The 18,409-nt window shown below is 35.2% G+C and overlaps 1 protein-coding gene across 1 annotated transcript in view; it reads left to right on the top strand.

Moving 5' to 3' along the window:
* Positions 1 to 17,579, top strand: part of LOC122805930 (vomeronasal type-2 receptor 26-like) — a 34,393-nt gene extending 16,814 nt beyond the window's left edge. Inside the window, exons 2-3 of the mRNA XM_044076173.1 lie at positions 5,726 to 5,849; positions 16,678 to 17,579. Coding sequence (XP_043932108.1) covers positions 5,726 to 5,849; positions 16,678 to 17,579 — 1,026 coding nt within the window. The remainder of the gene's footprint in view (positions 1 to 5,725; positions 5,850 to 16,677) is intronic.
* Positions 17,580 to 18,409: the final 830 nt, after the last annotated feature.

Genomic DNA, 18,409 nt, shown 5'->3' with positions numbered 1-18,409 from the left:
AGGGTGGGGTGAAGCAAATAATATTAACACCTTCGAATACCAATACATATGCTGTACATTTCTAATAGCTGCACATATATACACACTACTGTTCTAACTACAGTTTCCAATATGATAACTACTTCAACTTGGTGATAGGACTGTTACTGCAACATCAATATACATTTTATTGTTCTTCATACACATTCATATCTAGCTTTGTTCAGCTACATCATCCTGCTACATTTGCTTTATATAGCTATAGCCAAGTGTGGATGTTTGGTATATCAGACAATCATACTATCTGCATATTGCAGACTGAGAGCAACATATCCAGATTTTGGGATACACATTCCAGATGCAGCAACACTTTGAACAGATTTCGCTGTTTGGTTTGGATTCTCACATGCATTTCATTCTGTACTGACTGCAGTATACTTTATTCAGGGGTTATTACTACTGTATTGCTGGATTCATGACACTTTCTCACACTCTCTCACTTGTTTTCATTTTACTGTTCAGGATGGTACTTACTTCTAGGCTTTATTGACATGTTTTACCTGTAGTTATTACAATCCTTTCCAGCAGTCTCACTTCTGTCATGTTTCAGTATTTCAACAGGGATATATTTCACACATGTGATTTCATCATCTTCTGCAGCTATACTTTTCAGCCTGCTGCAGGTTGTGTACTATTTTCTTACAGGTGGGGCATTTTTATTTCAGAATTTATGTCAGACATTTTCATTTTTCTGTTTGGCTTACAGGCTGCAACACACTTTTGTAATCAAGCAATACTTGCAAACACTTTCACACTGTTACTTGCACATTTTATTCCTTAGTGACTACACTGCACTCTTTTGCTGACTGTCATACTTTTATATTTCTTTACAGTTACTGGTAGTGGATTACTGACCTGCCTGGTGGCGCAACCACACCAGCCTATCACCATAGGCTCTGCGGTTCGCAGAACGGACACCTGCAGCTGTAATATAAATGAAGTAATATTGGAATACACATCTCCATAATATCAGCTAGTTTAATTTCTTACATACATAATTAAATGTAACTTACTCAGTAGTGGGGCATTGGGCATTTGCTGGGCCTCCTGGATCCAAAGGTTCAGTTGGTTCACCTTGACTGTGAGGGTGAAAAAGAAGCAAGCAAGTAGGTATGTTTGAGGATATCCCTATAGATGTCTTGCTAGGGAATGATTCTGATAATGTAGTACCTTATGTGCATTCAGTTACATGCAGTCAGGGATGGAAATAGACATGTGGGACTGGTAGCTATTTGAGGAAGGGAGCTACCCTATAGCAGTGAGCCTGATGTTGAGCAACAGCTGCTGGTAGATGTTCCCTTAGATAGAATTACTGCAATGGCAGAGGTGATTGTTAGTACCCAGGCTGACAGTGAGGCACTCCTGTAAGAGGATACCAGACTTTCTATGAAAGAGGAGCTGGGAAGGGTCACTAAGGCAGAGGTGAGACAGGCTCATCTCTCAGAATCTACACTAAGAGACTTGAGGGAGCTAGCTAGGAAGGCACCTAATTATCAGGGGAAAGGGTTACTGTATAGAGAGTGGACTCCTGAGGGAGGGCTAGATGGTGAGGTAATGCAGCAGTTGGTAGCGTCTAGACACTATCATGTGGCACTTCTAGCCATAGCCCATGACATTCATTTTGCAGGTTATAGGGGCATAAAGCATACCAAGAGACATATTATGCAGACATTTTATTGGCCTGGGATTGCAAGGCATGTAACAGGGTACTGCAGGACCTGTGAGCAGTGCCAAAATGTAGGCAAGGCATTGACAAGGTCAAAGCTCCTTTGATGCATTTGTCTATGATTGAGGGACCATTTCAGAGGGTAATTATGGAAATTATGGGACCTGTGAGTACCCCAAGTTCCACAGGGAAGAAGCATATCCTTGTGGTAATAGATTTTGCTACTAGATACCTGGAGGCAGTGGCTCTGTCCACCATCGAGGCAGAGAAAGTAGCAAATGCTTTATTAGAGATTCAGCAGGGTAGGTTTCCTGAGAGAAATACTGACTGACAGAGGTCCCAATTTCATGTAAGACCTGCTGGCTTGTCTATGGAAGTGCTGTGAATTGAAGCATCTAAAGACCACCCCCTACCACCTGCAGACTAATGGTCTTGGGAAGAGGTTAAACTCTACTTTAGAGACCATGCTACAGACATTTGCAGACCAGTTTAAGAGAGAGTGTGACAAATATTTGTCCCATCTGCTGTTTGCATACAGAGAGGTATGCCAGGAATTTACAGCTTTTTCACCCTTTCAGTTGCTATATAGGCATGGATGAGGCAGCTTTTAGATTTGATTTGGGATGAGTGGGAGGGTGAGTGTGAATCCCACAAGGAGTCTGTTGTGGCATATGTCCTAAACCTGAGGGGAAGGCTTAGGGAGCTGATAGTCTTGGCCCAGGAGAACCTAACAGGAGCCCAACAGCAGAAAAAGGTCTGGTATAACAGGAATGCTCGATCCCAAGAGTATGCTGTAGGATAGCAGGTTATGGTACTTATTCCTCACAGACACATTAAGCTGCAGGCATCTTTAGAAGGACCCTTCAAAGTGGTAAGAAAGTTCAGTAATGTTAACTACATGGTAGAACTGCTGGGTAGGAGACAGGGGCACAAACTTAAACATGCTAACATGATGAAGTCTTACCATGATAGGGAGAGCCTTGTGCTGACTATTTGCAGTGGGTGGCAGGAGGAGTCTGAGAGGGATCTATGTTTAAAAATCAAGCCAGCCAGCAAAATGCTAAGTTACTTAGGTAGAGCCTAGGGTAGCAGGCATATGACATGACAGTGCAGCACCATAGTGGGGTGACCAATGCCAGTACAGATGGGTTCCCAAGACAGGGCATGGGTTAATGGATTTCCAGACAGGCTCATTCCTTTCAAGCAACATTATTTCAGGGTCACTTGAAAAACTAGCTTGAGTCTTCAAAGTGGAGAGAGATGTGATGATGTGAAGTATTGCCAGCTATACCAGGAGAAGTAGGGCAGTGAATGTGTAACATATGCCTACATAGCTGGCTGGAGTTTTATAAATAATTATATGTAATTTGTATATCAAACTGATTTGTATAGGTGCTTGTGTTGAAATTGTATTTGTAAATAGGCTTGTGCAACAGTGGGTCATGCAGGACAGAAAAGAAATACACTTGTATGTCAGATTTTATTGTTGAAATATATTATAACACAGTATACTAGAAGAGAAGAGGTTAATCTCAGTCCAGCTTACTTTGAAAAATAGTCTGAAATTAAATTACCAAATTTAACCAATAAAGACTGTATTTTACAGTTCTAATTGCAGTCAGAGACAAAATGTCTGTGAAAAACAGGACTAGGAATCCTACTATATTGCCCTTAGGGGTAAACTAATTGCTACTCTGGTAGGGTGGACGTTTTTGAAATTGGCTTATAGCTTCCAGATGCTATAATACATCTTATCAAAGCTCTATATATATATGTGTAGTATGACACATATGTGCTAGGTTTTGGTTCAGTTTCTAGTAAAGCTGGGTTATGTTGGAACCAGAAGCCAGATGACCAGGTGCATGTGATGTCATTCTGTAATCCAACACTGAAATGATGTTTTAATACTAGATGAGACAGAAGTCGCAGGGCAGTCAGTTTGTCAAACCTGACAAAGGAGGATCACTCGGCCACTTCATCTTGCCTTGCTTTCGTAAGTAACCAGGGAATAATAATTATTTAGCTCAGTCAGGAAAATATAGTGAGGTTAGTTAAGTACTGATTTTCTGTATCTGTGTGAATCTATTCATCTGTGTTATTTTTAATATTTCCTGTGACTGAAACTGTGGTGTTTATTGCAAGTAGATATTTAGTATTTTCATATTATTTTATTATTTTTTATTAAATATATTTAAACTTTTCATTATATCTGGTCTTTTAGAAAACATTTTAACCTGTGACAGTACTTATATTTATTTGTTGACACTGTGGCCACTTCTGAAAGCCTTACTGCATTGGTCAAACACTACCATTTGTATTAGTATTAATTTTGCTAAGTATAATTGGATACTTTAGTAAGATCCTCAGAATAGATGGCTTTGGAGTGTTCTGGTGGCAGTATCTATAGCTGATAAATCTGTGCCAGCCTTTCCCAAGTGTGCGTGTGTGTGTGTGTGTGTGTGTGTGTGTGTGTGTGTGTGTGTGTGTGTGTGTGTGTGTGTGTGTGAAAAATCAAATCTCAAAGAGTGGGTGTGTCAGCTACTTGAAGCAGGGACACAGAGAAATGGTTTCACAGAGAGGGTAGAGGAGGACTTGGCTTAGAACACTTGGCTGAGGATCCAACTGTACAGCTGTGTCAGTGGGGAGTCTTATTTGGAGCCCGGGGAGAGAGAAAGAGGGAAACCCAAACCCAAGAGAGGGTGTGTTCCCTGTGTGCTCTTAAGGGAAAGTGTGCTTGGTGCAGAAAGCTGCATCTGGAAATACTGTGTGTATCTATTTTTGTTCCAAGTGAACATCTCCCACTGGTGTCTGTGGTGAGGGCTGAGATTCCTTGATCACTGGCCCAGAGAATGGGCATCAGAGGGCACTATTAGTTCATATAGTAATTGTAATTTTTCTATTCATTTTCTCCAAAATTAAACTCAGTAACTGTGTAGCTGAATTCATGAACTGCTGCAATGCAAATGGAAAGTAAAACTTATGTGGAATGATGCACGGATTAATTTTGTGGATAAAATTCTGGAAAGGTATCTTCATTTTCTCAACAAATTATTTACATTGTTAGTGATTAGAAGTAGACTGGCTGAAGCTAGGAAAATCATATAATATTTACCTTAACAAATCTAAATTCCCATAAGAATGGCAACAGTTCTAAATTTCACCAGTGTGGATGAAACAAAAATGAGTTTTTTTACCATTGTGCAAGTAGCTTGCTCTTTTGTAAGCTTGCTTTTATAGATGGCCCTTATTCTATAATAAGTCACTTAGTCCATGAGCAAGTCTTTTGGAATCCAGCCCTAGGTTTTCTGGGAAAAGTAGATGAATAATGAATGCTTGAGCTTCAATTGCCCAGGGTTCAGCTCACTGATGAGCAGAGTTCCTCCATGGGAAATCATTGTCAATGAGTTATGCTAAAAGTGGTTCCATTTTGGGGGAATTTCTCCCTTCTTCAAGTTGGCAAGACACTGGCATTATATAATATATATATATATATATATATATATATATATATATATATATATATATATATATATATACATACACACACACACACACATATATATATATATATATATATATATATATATATATATATATATATATATACATATAAATATATATATATATATATATACACACACACACACACACACATATATATATATATATATATATATATATATATATATATATATATATATATATATACACACACACAGGGGTATGTTTTTTCTTGGTGAATGCAGTTTGGGGATTCCTATCCTAGGCACATTCACTTTTATCCACTCATAGTGAAGCATAGAAAACAAAAAGCTGGTTTCAAAATATAATTCCGTTTCTTTAATTATATAGAGAACACGCTGAAATTCAAACATACACTATTATATATTCATTTTTACAACAAAGATTTTTCAAGATTTCTCTAAAGTAAAGCACAGCAGAGTAAACAAAGTGGATTCCACAAGACATTTTTCAAACATTTTTATGCAATGCAACTTGCGTTTTTTCATTATTTTTCAGACTCCCCGATCTGACTGTAGTAGAAGCTGCCAACCAGGAAACCGCAAAGCTCCAATTCAAGGAATGCCTGTCTGCTGTTATGATTGTGTGCCTTGCTCAGATGGTGAAATTGCCAACCAAACTGGTAGGTATTTTGCAGTTTGCAAAGTGAAAAAAAATACATATCATCATATAATTTTAATGCCTTTAAGATATTTGACTAAAGAGTTGAAGACAGAGTTCCACATGACCATAATGAAAATATTGAATATTAACAACACTAAAGTCCAAATGTTCAAATAGCAAGTGGATGGGCTAAAGGTTTGTTTTACACATGATGTAAGAAGAAGTCCATTAGAATAAGTAAATTGTCTTAACAGTATTTCTAAAGTTTTATGTCTTGATCATACATAGATATTCTCCTAATGATCAAGTGATGTACCAGATTTATTGTTGTGCAAGAAAGTTTGTGTGCTCTTAAATTTACACACCCTAATGCACTTTAAAGTGCAGATCAAGTAATAAAACAATGTTTGTTATTATTACAGAGGGAAAAAAACACCTTGCAGTTATCAGGGAGGTGCATGTCTGTCTGTTTTGCCTTTAATATTATAAATGACCTTTCCTGTTTCTTTGAAGATAATTGTTTTTATACTCTCATACATTTTACATGTTTTGGTTTTCTGCTTGCTGTATTGGTGTCATTACATGGTCATATTGTATAGGATTTAGTATGCCACAAATATCAGTCATACATTGTCAGAAGGTGCACTGCAGTGTTCCTCTGCAATCAATCAGATACCCACTTATCATCCTTGTGTGTTAAACACATACAAAATGGTATTATTTGCCTGCTTATTGTGTGCGGTTCTACATTTCTTTGTACTGATCATCAGTGCAACTACTAGAATGGTTACTCAGGGATCAAGCAGGCATCCCTCATATCCCTCAAATTTCCATTAGAGTTCTATCACTGCACAACACAGTGCAGTACTACAGGATGCCAGACTTGTATGGCATTTTTTTCCACATGCATCTGCTATCACTCCATTAGAATCACACATTACCTGCATGCTGAGTGAAAGGCATGTATTTATTTATTTATTTATTTATTTACAGGGGTAGTACACTGATCTCAATGTACCATTTACAGGTACAACCCAGGTGAATAGGATCGCATAAGAAATGAACAAAACATATTTCCAGCTACAAGGCTAGGCTAAAAAAAACAAATATATATATGTAAGCACAAATTGATGGAAAGCAAACAATTCGTAGCCAATCCGTATAAAAACAGGTTTAATCTTTAGACAGAATCACACAGTAAATCCAGTAAACGTATAAGCGCTTTTGTTTTAAGACTTTTAAAACTTCATCAGATACAATATGAAATAGTTATCAAGCCATTTAAATATGACTTTTTCAAAATCCCAAAATTTAAAGTGATATAACCCTTACCTAACATGTCCCTTTATATATACACAGAATTTCCTACAAATTTACTATATAAATAAGGCATACTATGTCATATTATAAAAACTAAATTCATGTGGGTACCATAAATAACATTCTAATCATATATACATATATATATATATATATATATATATATATATATATATATATATATATATACATAGTTAAAAAAACTTTAATTTAGTTAGCAAATGTGAGTAAATTTTTTTCTGTGATTACTTTATCTTTCCCAAGCCTTTAGTTTCAGGATAGGTGCTATACTGACATGGTCATTTAATCCTGGGTACCTATATGCTTCCAGATGTAGATGCCATTTTAATTCATGCTGTTCTAGAATTACTGTCCAACTCCCCCCCATTTTTTTCTTTCTTCACCCTTTCTAAGATATTACATTTAAACGTATGCTCAGGGTGTATATTTAAATGTCTAAACAAAGCATTCATAGTTTTTTCTTTTTTAATTTCATATAAATGTTCATAAATCCGATTACGGAGCTTCTGCTCCATTTTTCCAATAAAAAATCCTTCACATCCCTGGCATTTCACTACATAAATTATTCTTGTAGTATCACAATTGTATTTACCTTTTATATTCAATTTCCTTCCCATTATACTAATATGACTTCCCTCAAGTATATATTTGCAGTAATTACATCTAGCACATTTAGTCATCCTGGTGTTTAAAAAGCATGTAGTTTTCCTTTTTGCTTCCACCATATTTTTAATATTGCAACCCCTTCTGTAAATGATAGTAGGTACTTCACCAATGCTATTAATTTTATTTAAATATTCATGAAACACTTTCCAGTTCTTATTCATAATCCATTTAATTTTACCACTAGCTTCATTAAAAGTTATGATAAATACATTGTTGAACCTTTTATTGTTGTTGTGATTACCATTAATACTAGTTATTACATCACTTTGTAAATTCGCCATCAGAATAGGTTGATAAAACCCTCTATTCTTTTGGAAGTAACTTCTGCAATTAGCTCATGTAACAATCCAGGTGGATAACCTTTCCTAGTTAACATGCCTGTGAAAGTGTCTACTTCATTAAAATAATCTATATCCAGCATGTTCATTTTAGCCACCCTTACCAGTTGGCCTTTTGCCACTGCCCTTTTCTGTTTGCAGGGGTGGCAGCTAGAGTAGTGCAGTAACATGTTAGAGTAAGTGGGTTTTCTGTATATCTTCTTCTGGCTTTTCTCGGTTAGGGGTTGCCACAGTGGATCACCTGTCTGCTCATGATTGGCAGTGGAGTTTTACAGTGTCGAGTTGCCAGCCCAGCGCCCAACCTTCAACAGAAGGCACACACATGCACACACTCGTGCCTAGGGCCAATTTAGAGTGCCAATCCACCTACAGCATGTCTTTGGGATGTGGGAGGAAATCGGAGCACCTGGAGGAAACCCACGTGACCACAGGGAGGACATGCAGACTCCACACAGAAGGCACCCCAGCCAAGAATCAAACCGGAGAACCTCTTGCTGTGAGGTGGCAATGCTAACCACTGCACCACCGTGGCTGCCCCAGGTGGGTTTTCTGTATATACTAGCTACATATTCACCCAAATCATAGCTTTTCCTAAACATTACATCCAAGAATGGCATCTCATTTTTATCATATTGACATGTAAATTTAAGGAAGTCTGTACTTTCATTAATATTTTGTATAAAAATTTGAAGAGTAGTCTCATCATTTCCCCTAATAAGGAATATATCATCCAAATAGCGCAAATAAAATTTGATGTTTCCTACATGAGTACTATTGTGTATGAACCTCCGTTCCAATTCCAGCATGACTACATTTGCCAAAAATGACCTCACTGGGGAACCCATAGCAACTCCTTCTTTTTGTTTGTAAATGTCTTCTTCAAGATAAATGAAATTGCTAGTAAGAACTATTTTTAACAGTTCTATAACATTGTTAACTATTTGGTCCAATTTTTTTATTCTCTAAGTATTCCCTGGTCTATTCTAAATCAATGGAGTGTGGGATGACAGTATATAAGTCCTTTACATCAATTGTAGTCATAATATCCTCATTCTCAAATATAACATTATTCATTTTTGCTAAAAAATCCCAAGAATCCCTGTGGGCTTGATCTTGTGCTAGATAATGCTTATATATTTACAGATGCAAGAATATGCTACAACATTTAGTTCAAGAAGCAATTTACAGTGCCAAAACACAGATGGAAAATGGAATTATGTTTAGCAGACCTTTATGAATAAGATGTAACCATAATAACTGAGATGGTTTATTCTACAGGTGTAGCAGCATATCATTTTTGTTTTTTTTGCAATCTGATTTTTGTTAGCATTTTTAAAAACACAAATACAAAAACAAAGCAATAATTCACACAATGCAAATAGGTTCAAAATAGATAAGTGAAAAATCTTTATACAATCCTGCTTAAGAACAGGTACATTCAGTACTGATATAACAAAAAGAATTATTTAGCTTCTTTTAATAGACAGGATTTGCTGGGAGGTATTTGTTAATGCAGGTGTGTGAAGATATATCAGTACTCCTAAAACCTATTTGATTTAACTATATACAATATATGCAAGCGACTGTCACTAAGTGATAGGGAGTTAGTGTAAGGAAACTAGAGTATATTGCCTGCACAAATGTAAGAAAAGATATCATAAAGGGTTACGATAATTGTAGTCATTCAAGTCATGTTTGGAGATAAACAATGAAGAGAAGAGGAAATTACAGATAATAGGAGGAGAAAAGGGGAACAGCCTAAGTAGGATATTGATGAAGAACATCTAGAAGGTTATTCCAATATTTCTGAAAGTAACTTAACTTCTTCGTGCTTGTAGTTTTTAGTTTACTTGCCAAAACATATTTTACAGCCATCGATTGGAACTCTTTCCAGGACATTTTGGCTTTGTCTAACCAGTTTAAGGTAATGTAAGTTTTGAGTATCGCACACAATGTCACTAGGATACGTTTAATTTCAGGTTTAAATGAACCTGGATAGATTTTTAAAAGCGCCATTTCCCAGGATAGAGTTGACTTCATGTAACCCATTTTCTCCAGTCGTGCTCTTAAGGAGCACCAGAGTTTATACACATTTTTACAGGACCAAAAAATGTGGAGTTTATCTGCAACAGAATTAGGGCAAGTTGGACAAAAAGATGAAGTATTTGGGTTAATTTTATTTAGGAATGCTGGAGTGTGATATGCATTATTGTTTATCATGAACTGGGTATAAATTAGTTTTTTGAAAGGGGTTAACTTTATTGTAGCATCAATCGCATCGAGCTTTTGCCTAAGTATAATTTCCTTGTTTTTTCCATCCCAGTATTTAGAGAATAATAACTTGTCTTGGTATTTTATTTTTATTAGTGGACTATAAACCTTGGAAAGCATTTTAGACCTTGATAGAAGTTGGGTTATTAGAGACTGATAAAGATGGTACTCTGTGGGGGTAGCTGACCTTGTATCACTGATCAAACAAATTAGGTAAAATATTTGTTTAATTATTATATGGTATTTCTTGGTCACTGCCAAAGAGGACATGATTTCATTAAATGGTAAGTCTTTAACTGAGTAGAAGTCCCAGACTGTACAGCTCTTAATGAGAGGGTAATTATCAAGATTTAGTATGCTGTTATCCAATTTAAGATTTGGATTAAGATGAATTGGTTGGGCCATTGTTAGGGAGTTTCACAAGCCAAGGGAAGTTATCAGTGATTGGAACCCATTTATGTTTTTTATTAATATAAGATGAATTTTATGCTCTTTAAGAATTTTTTTGTTAAGAAAGAGAATTGCTCTAGGATTGAGATTAGACGCTTTTATATGGGCATTTTACATTTTTATCCATAAGGGGTTCAAGTTCTTGTTTGATTGTTGAAAGTTAGCAATGTGTATAATACGACTGGCATTAATTATATGGTAATATGACAGAAAGTCCAGAAGGGCCAATCCTACTCCATCTTTGGGAAGTATAAGTTTATTGTAGCTGATTCTAACATTTTTAGGGTGCCATTTAACTTTCCTAGTGCAACATTTATTTTTGAAAAAAAAAGTGTTCGGGATGTTTTGGCTAAGAGTGAAGAAGTGGAAAAGAAGTTTGGGGAGAATATTCATTTTTATAATAGCTGCTTTTGAGAGAAAAGAAAGATTTAAACTCTTCCATCTTGTGAAATCCTCAGTGATTTTAGTCCAAGTCTCGGTGATTTTAGTCCAAGTTTTGTACAAATTACACTTTATTAGCTCTTGTTGGGGGTGAGCGAAGGTTATACCCAAATATTTTAGGGAATAGTTAACTTTGATTGATATTTCTGGAATGAAAAATTCTTTGTGTGCGAGGGGATTTAGCGGAAAAATTATTGATTTGTTTGGGTTGATGGCATAATTTGAGATTTGCGAAAGTTTGTCTATAGAGTTTAGCATTCTTACAAGTTCCATTGAGGGAAGTTCTAAATAGATGTTTAAATCATCTGCAAAGGCAGTGTATTTCACTTGTATTTTATATAAGTAAATTGAACGGTGGAATGTTTTCTGACTTAGATTTAACAACAGAACTTCAAGATAAATATTAAAAAGATAGGGTGAGAGTGGACAGCCCTGTCTTGTTGTGTTAATAATCTGAATTGGCAGGAGTTTCTTTTTGTTTATATTTAGGGAAGTGGAAGCCTTAGTGTAGACGGTTTTAACCATTTTGATAAATTCATCAGGGATGGAGAAATATTTCAGGGTTTTAAAGAGGAACTTTAAGTTTACCCGGTCAAAAGCTTTTTGGGCATCAACAGAAAAAGCATATTTGGTGGATTTGTCGAGATTTGTTATATATGTTATGGCTTCAATGGTTAAAGTATTGTCCCATACATGCCTATTGTTCATGAAACCAAGCTGGTCCTGTGAAACAATATGTGGTAATATGCTTTTTAGTCTATTTGCTAAGATAGAGGATAAAATCTTTATATTGATGTTAATTAAGGCAATTGGATGGTAGTCATTTGTGCTAGTAATGTTGTTATTAGATTTAGGTACTAAAATGTTCTTAGAATTATTACGATATAGATCCACGATGCCAAATTGAATAATGTGATTGTAAACTTTAAGCAGAATGGAGGCAAGTAATTGGTTGAAGGATTTGTAGAATTCTGACACATAACCATCTGGACCTGGGGCTTTCCCTGGCTTCAGTTTGCTTATGGCCATCAAGATTTCATCTCTGGTTATAGGTGCCTTAAGTAAATTAAAGTGATTTTTACTTATTTTTGGAAAATGTAACTCATTTAGGAAAGAGTCTTGAAGGCCTGGTGATTCAAGTATTTGGGGGTCATACATTTCCTCATATACTTCCTGGAAGACCTGGATGATTTCCTTATATGTGAAATATGATCAACCCTTGTAAATAATATGATTTATTTTAGTAGGTGGGGGTCTGATATTTATAATCCTAGCGAGAATTTTTGAAGGTGTTTGCCCCTATTCAGCATAATTATGAATAAGTCTAGATTCCATAAGTGAGTATTGATTGAGGTGTAGTTCGAGGAGTTGCTTTTGAATGGTGGATCTTCGTTTCTCAATGTTGGGAGAGAACTTAGTTTGGAGTTCTAATTCTATTTTTTTAGCTCTGTTTCTAGCATCAAAGTATGGGAGTTAGATTGTTTTTTAATTAGGGAGGATTTTTGAATAAGGGTACCCCTTAAAGTAACTTTGGCAGCTGCCCATTGAACATCTATAGGCATATCAGACATATCAAAAGAGGTAAATGTCTGGGACAGAAATTCTTGAATTTCTCTATGGATAATCATGTTGTTCAGGAGATTTTGATTAAGAGACCAATTTATATTATAGGGATGGAATTCAAATGGTTATGTTTACAAGTATTTAAATGTAGATTAATTTTGGCATGATCAGAAATAGTTCTGGGGTCACTACTGTATATTATATCATAGGAGGCAAAAATGTTGATATTAAAAAGAAGTCTATCCTGGACCAGGATTTGTGGAAGGCAGAAAAGAATGTGTAGTTACTAATGTTAGGGACATTCCTAAAAAGTTCAAAAGGATCAAACAAGTTGTAGACTTCCATCATATCTCTTATAGTATTAGTAATACTTAGAGGTTGTTTATTGGTTTTACAGATTCTGTCTAAATCCGGTCTGATTGTAGTATTCCAATCCCCCCCAGGATTAGAAGATGATTGTTAAATTTTTCAATGAGTGAGATGATTTCATAAAGGAACAAAGATTGGTGTATACAGGGGCCATAAACATTTAATATAAGTATTTCTTTTTTACAAGATGGTATAGAACAGGTTAGGTAGCACCATCTCCCATTTGGGTCCCAAGCAGAAGTTATTATTGATCCTTTGAAAGATTTTTTAACTATTATTGCTACCCCCTTGGATATCGTGCTATCCCCAGCCATTACAATCTGTTTTATCCATTTCTTTTTAACATCATTTGACCATTGGGCCATAGTCCTGTGCGTTTCCTGGATAAGAGTAATATCAAGTGAAGATTTTTGGATTAGATGTAAAACTAAATTCCTTTTTTTATTATTTTGCAACCCTTTTATATTCCATGAGTCTATCAATAGCATTTATCCAAGTAACTAGTAAAATGAGGATTTGATATTTTTACTATTTAAAGTAAAAAGAGTTAACAGGCAAATGTGTTGCAACTTAAGAATAAATAGGCAAATAGAGTGAAGGTAACAAGAATTGTTTCCCTTAAATGAAAAATGATTAGGAGTAGAATAGAGTAAAGTGACAGTCGCCTCTCTCAGATCGCTACCCGTGCTTAACCACATTCTAAAAATACCTAAAAGAGATAGGAAGAAGACACTATTTACAAAAAATGTTTAACATTCCAAAATCCAACTCACTATACACACACGTGCTTCTTGCTCTAATGTAACAGTAAAAAAAAAAACAGAACTTTTTGACATCTAGTAAACATCAGCACATATTTTTTGGTACTAACAGTTAGGGTTTTACTTAACAGTGTAACAGATCTTGATCATGCTTAAATTCATATGACCATACAGCAAAGTCACCCTATAGTACCTGTCCTGTATGATTACAGCTCTGACTCAAAGATGACTTTATTAGGAATTAACCTCTGAATTAGGGAAATTGATAGTGCCTTCGACTGGCAAGACATATTTGAGGCTCCTATTCACTTATCATTTATCCGTAATTTGCATAGTGACACATTTATTTTTAATTTTTTCACAAAATATCCCTATATTCAGAGTCTTTCCTAAGCATTCTTTCAAACAATTAGACCATACTATGTGTCTCGTGCTCTGCTTTGCAAACCACTGTCTTGGGTTTCACGTTAAAAGTCTTTCTATCTGAAGAAACTAGGCAAAACAGCAAAATGCTACAAGTATAGTGCATATGCTTTAAATATACCTTATTACACCTTGTTGTCACAAGTGTAAGATTAAATTCTAGACTTGTTATGTAAAGATGTCTACGGCAATATTATGTTATTTAACTCCCTTTCTCAGATGGACGCTCCCCTATAAACCATCACAAGTGTAAGATTAAATTCTAGACTTGTTATGTAAAGATGTCTACGGTAATATTATGTTATTTAGCTCCCTTTCTCAGATGGACGCTCCCCTATAAACCATCACAAGTGTAAGATTAAATTCTAGACTTGTTATGTAAAGATGTCTACGGTAATATTATGTTATTTAGCTCCCTTTCTCAGATTGACGCTCCCCTATAAACCATAGGTGGAGAAAATTACAGCCCATACGAAAGTTTTACAAGTCGCTTCATCCACTACAGAGACTCAGATTTACATTTTACCATATGTTTGAAAACCATCCATTATTATATTTTATAAAAACAAACTTTTTAGAAACTAGTTATAATGCAAATGTTAGTATAAAGAGTGAAAGACTACCTAATTATGAGTCTGTGAGCAGCATATCATTCTATAGAGAGAGAATAGTTGCAAGAAAGGATACCAGTAAGTCTACAAGAGAAAGGTAGCCATGACGATTCACATGTAGAAATATATTTTTCCATGTTCAGTGTTTGAACGGAGATATCCTGGCAATCTGGGGATTCATTTACTGCTTGAAGTATAGCCACTGTGTAGAAGACATGTACAATGTAAATTATTTGGACTTTGGTCATGGATATCTTAATGTACAGTATGAGCTTCATTGAACTCATTTATGTCTACAGTATTATGCAGTGGCCCTCTGGACCCTTCACTTCCACATTTCTAGCTGTTTCGTAGAGAGAGGCTGTTCTCATACCACAAGGCCTGCAGCAGTCAGTTTGCCACTTCTTTGCTAAGCCTATTTGCATCAGTCAAAGATACAAGCATCACTGTTGGTGGTATTACACACTATTGTATTTGCTATGGCTGTTACACCACTGCTATAACTAGCAAGGTTAGGGATGATTAGGATAATCTTAAGAAATGTATCTATATCTTGTGTTCCTTGTCATCATTTTCTGAATTGTATGACTATTGTTTCATACCCTGTATTATACCTAGCTACATAAGATATGTCTTGAGTTGTTTTTCTTTGGTTTTAGTTATGCATTATACATCTCCTGTTGCATGGTTGCTACCCTAAAGTTTAAGTGCCATCTGCGTTTTTTCTGGGCAGTCATATTGCTTTTTTATGGTGCTTTAGATATACATATCTTTTATGTGCTTCAGGTGTGGTTAATAACTACTATTTGTCAACATAACACACCAAAGCAGCCAGCGACAGTAACAATGCCAATGCAGGGGTATGCTCCTTTGTGATAAGTAAACAGTAATATAGGAGGGTAAAATCTATCAAAGTGTCCAGTAGAGATCATTCTGAGTCCATGTTTATAGTACTTTGTGTATTACAAAATATACATACATTGAACACTATATAAAACTCCTGAAAGTAGTGTAAAAGTGGGAAAAGAGTAACCAATTTGGGGAATTTATACTTTTTTTCAGACTATAGGACAACTTTTACCATACAATGATAAATATATTTAGATAGTCTTGGTTACCCTGTATCGACTGGTGAGTATGCAGTTTTTCTTCTATTTAGGCTTTTAAATATGAATTAATATTCTGTTTGTTAATGAAAATAATGTGGAAAAACCATATTAAAGCAAGCAATATAACATATAATGAGATAAAAGAATGTCACAATGCAAACATTCTATTAGATCATAGACATAAAGATGAGAGCCATAATGCTAGTTTAAAGAATCTGTAAGTACATATTTGTAACTATTGTTAGGACATAGTGTGTTATGATGAAGAGAAACACACTTGCAATGGATTATGGAAAAAATACGAAAAATATGGAAAGAGCAAAATTCAGCCAAGGGTAGCATGAAGAATTCAAGAAGACTGTATAATTTAAAAAAGCCTTTTATACCAGCTTGCTATTAGCTGATTATGAAATAATGATAAATAAAATGGCTGAATATGATTATGTTGCATTTATAGATTGTTTTAACTTCATCTATTTTTCATTTCTCATTATAAATTTTCAGATGCTACAGAATGCACAAAGTGTCCCAAAGACTCCTGGTCAGATGAGAAGAGGTTAAACTGCATCCTAAAACAAGTCGATTACCTGTCCTTCAAGGACCCCCTGGGATCAGTACTGACTTCTATCTCCCTTGCCTTTGCCATCATTCCTGCATGCATACTGTGGATATTTATTAAACATCGGGACACCCCAGTAGTGAAAGCAAACAACCGTAATCTCAGCTACTTCCTCCTTGTAGCTCTTATTCTGTGCTTCCTGAGCTCCTTAATATTCATTGGAAAACCAAACAACACAAGCTGCTTATTGAGACAGTCTGCATTTGGAATAATATTTTCTGTTTGCATCTCTTCTATCCTAGCAAAAACAATAATTGTATTTATTGCATTCAGTGTCAGAAGGCCAGGAGGATTCCAAAGGAAATGGCTTGGAACCAAGACTCCAGTTTGCATTGGCCTTAGCTGCACCACTCTGCAGGTCGTAATATGTACTAGTTGGCTTATACTTTTATCACCTTTTGCTGATAAAAATATGAATTTGTACAATGACAAAATAATAATTGAATGCAATGAAGGGTCAGTCACCATGTTTTATTGCATGCTAGGGTATCTTGGGATTTTGGCAAGTGTATGTTTCATAACTGCTTTTTTAGTACGAAAATTACCAGACAGATACAATGAGGCAAAATTCATCACATTCAGCATGTTAATATTTATTAGTGTTTGGCTGACTTTTATACCGGCATACCTCAGTACCAAAGGGAAATATCTAGTTGCTGTGGAGATATTTGCCATCTTGTCATCAGGATTTGGGCTTCTGAGCTGCATTTTCTTCCCAAAGTGTTTTATTATTGTAGTAAGACCAGAGTTAAATACTAAAGAATCTGCAACACACAATTCACACTAAAAGAAATTCTTACAAGAAAACATTTCTAGTTCACAAAAAGATTAAAGAACAGCAGACTTCAAGAGACTGAATAAGAAGCAATAGGGGATATCTGTTGTAATTTAACAAATTTACGTCCTGCACAGTACCATACTGCAATAATAGAGGCTTTGACTTTTGGGAGAAAAATCTTCAACAAATCCTTTTCTCTGTGAAACCTAGAAGGATAAAAATGTTATTTTTCTGATTCACAAAAGTAAATAATTACATTTGCATGTTCCAAAATAAGAGTAAATTAATCTCTTGAAAATGAATAAATATCAGATTCTAAAACCCATATAGTTTCATCTATCAATACTGGGGGACACATATTACAGAAACTCTAATATAGAGCATCCATCATAACATTATAGAATACATTTATATATGAATTTTTCCAAATATTCCTAGAAATTAATAAATAATGGCACCGTTTGAACATTAACATTATAATAACTTATTTAACATTTGCTGTGTTGCATCACTTACTAATCTTTCGTAGTATGTATGTTCATTGTCTATGGCACACACTTAAATCAAGTTTTCTTTTATTGTTAATGGTCTGTAATGAGCTGTTAAAATTTCACTCCAGTTTCAATTTAAGTCATATAAACCTTTTCATTACACATGCAAACTTTTATTTGTACCACTTCCTTAGGTGAGATAAAGAAGATGGATAGATTTGCATTTCCTGGTTATAAGAAACACAATATAGATTTTATATTTCAATTATTACAACAAGAATTACTACAACATAAAGATTAGTGTTGAAAAAATTTTAAAGTTCATTTATATTCAGCAGAGGACCCTAG

The sequence above is a fragment of the Protopterus annectens genome, chromosome 7.part0, assembly GCF_019279795.1.
Source record: "Protopterus annectens isolate FY-2018-M chromosome 7.part0, PAN1.0, whole genome shotgun sequence".
Lineage (NCBI taxonomy): Eukaryota > Metazoa > Chordata > Ceratodontiformes > Protopteridae > Protopterus > Protopterus annectens.
Note: the sequence above shows the minus strand (reverse complement) of the source record. Positions and strands in the feature narration are given on the sequence as shown.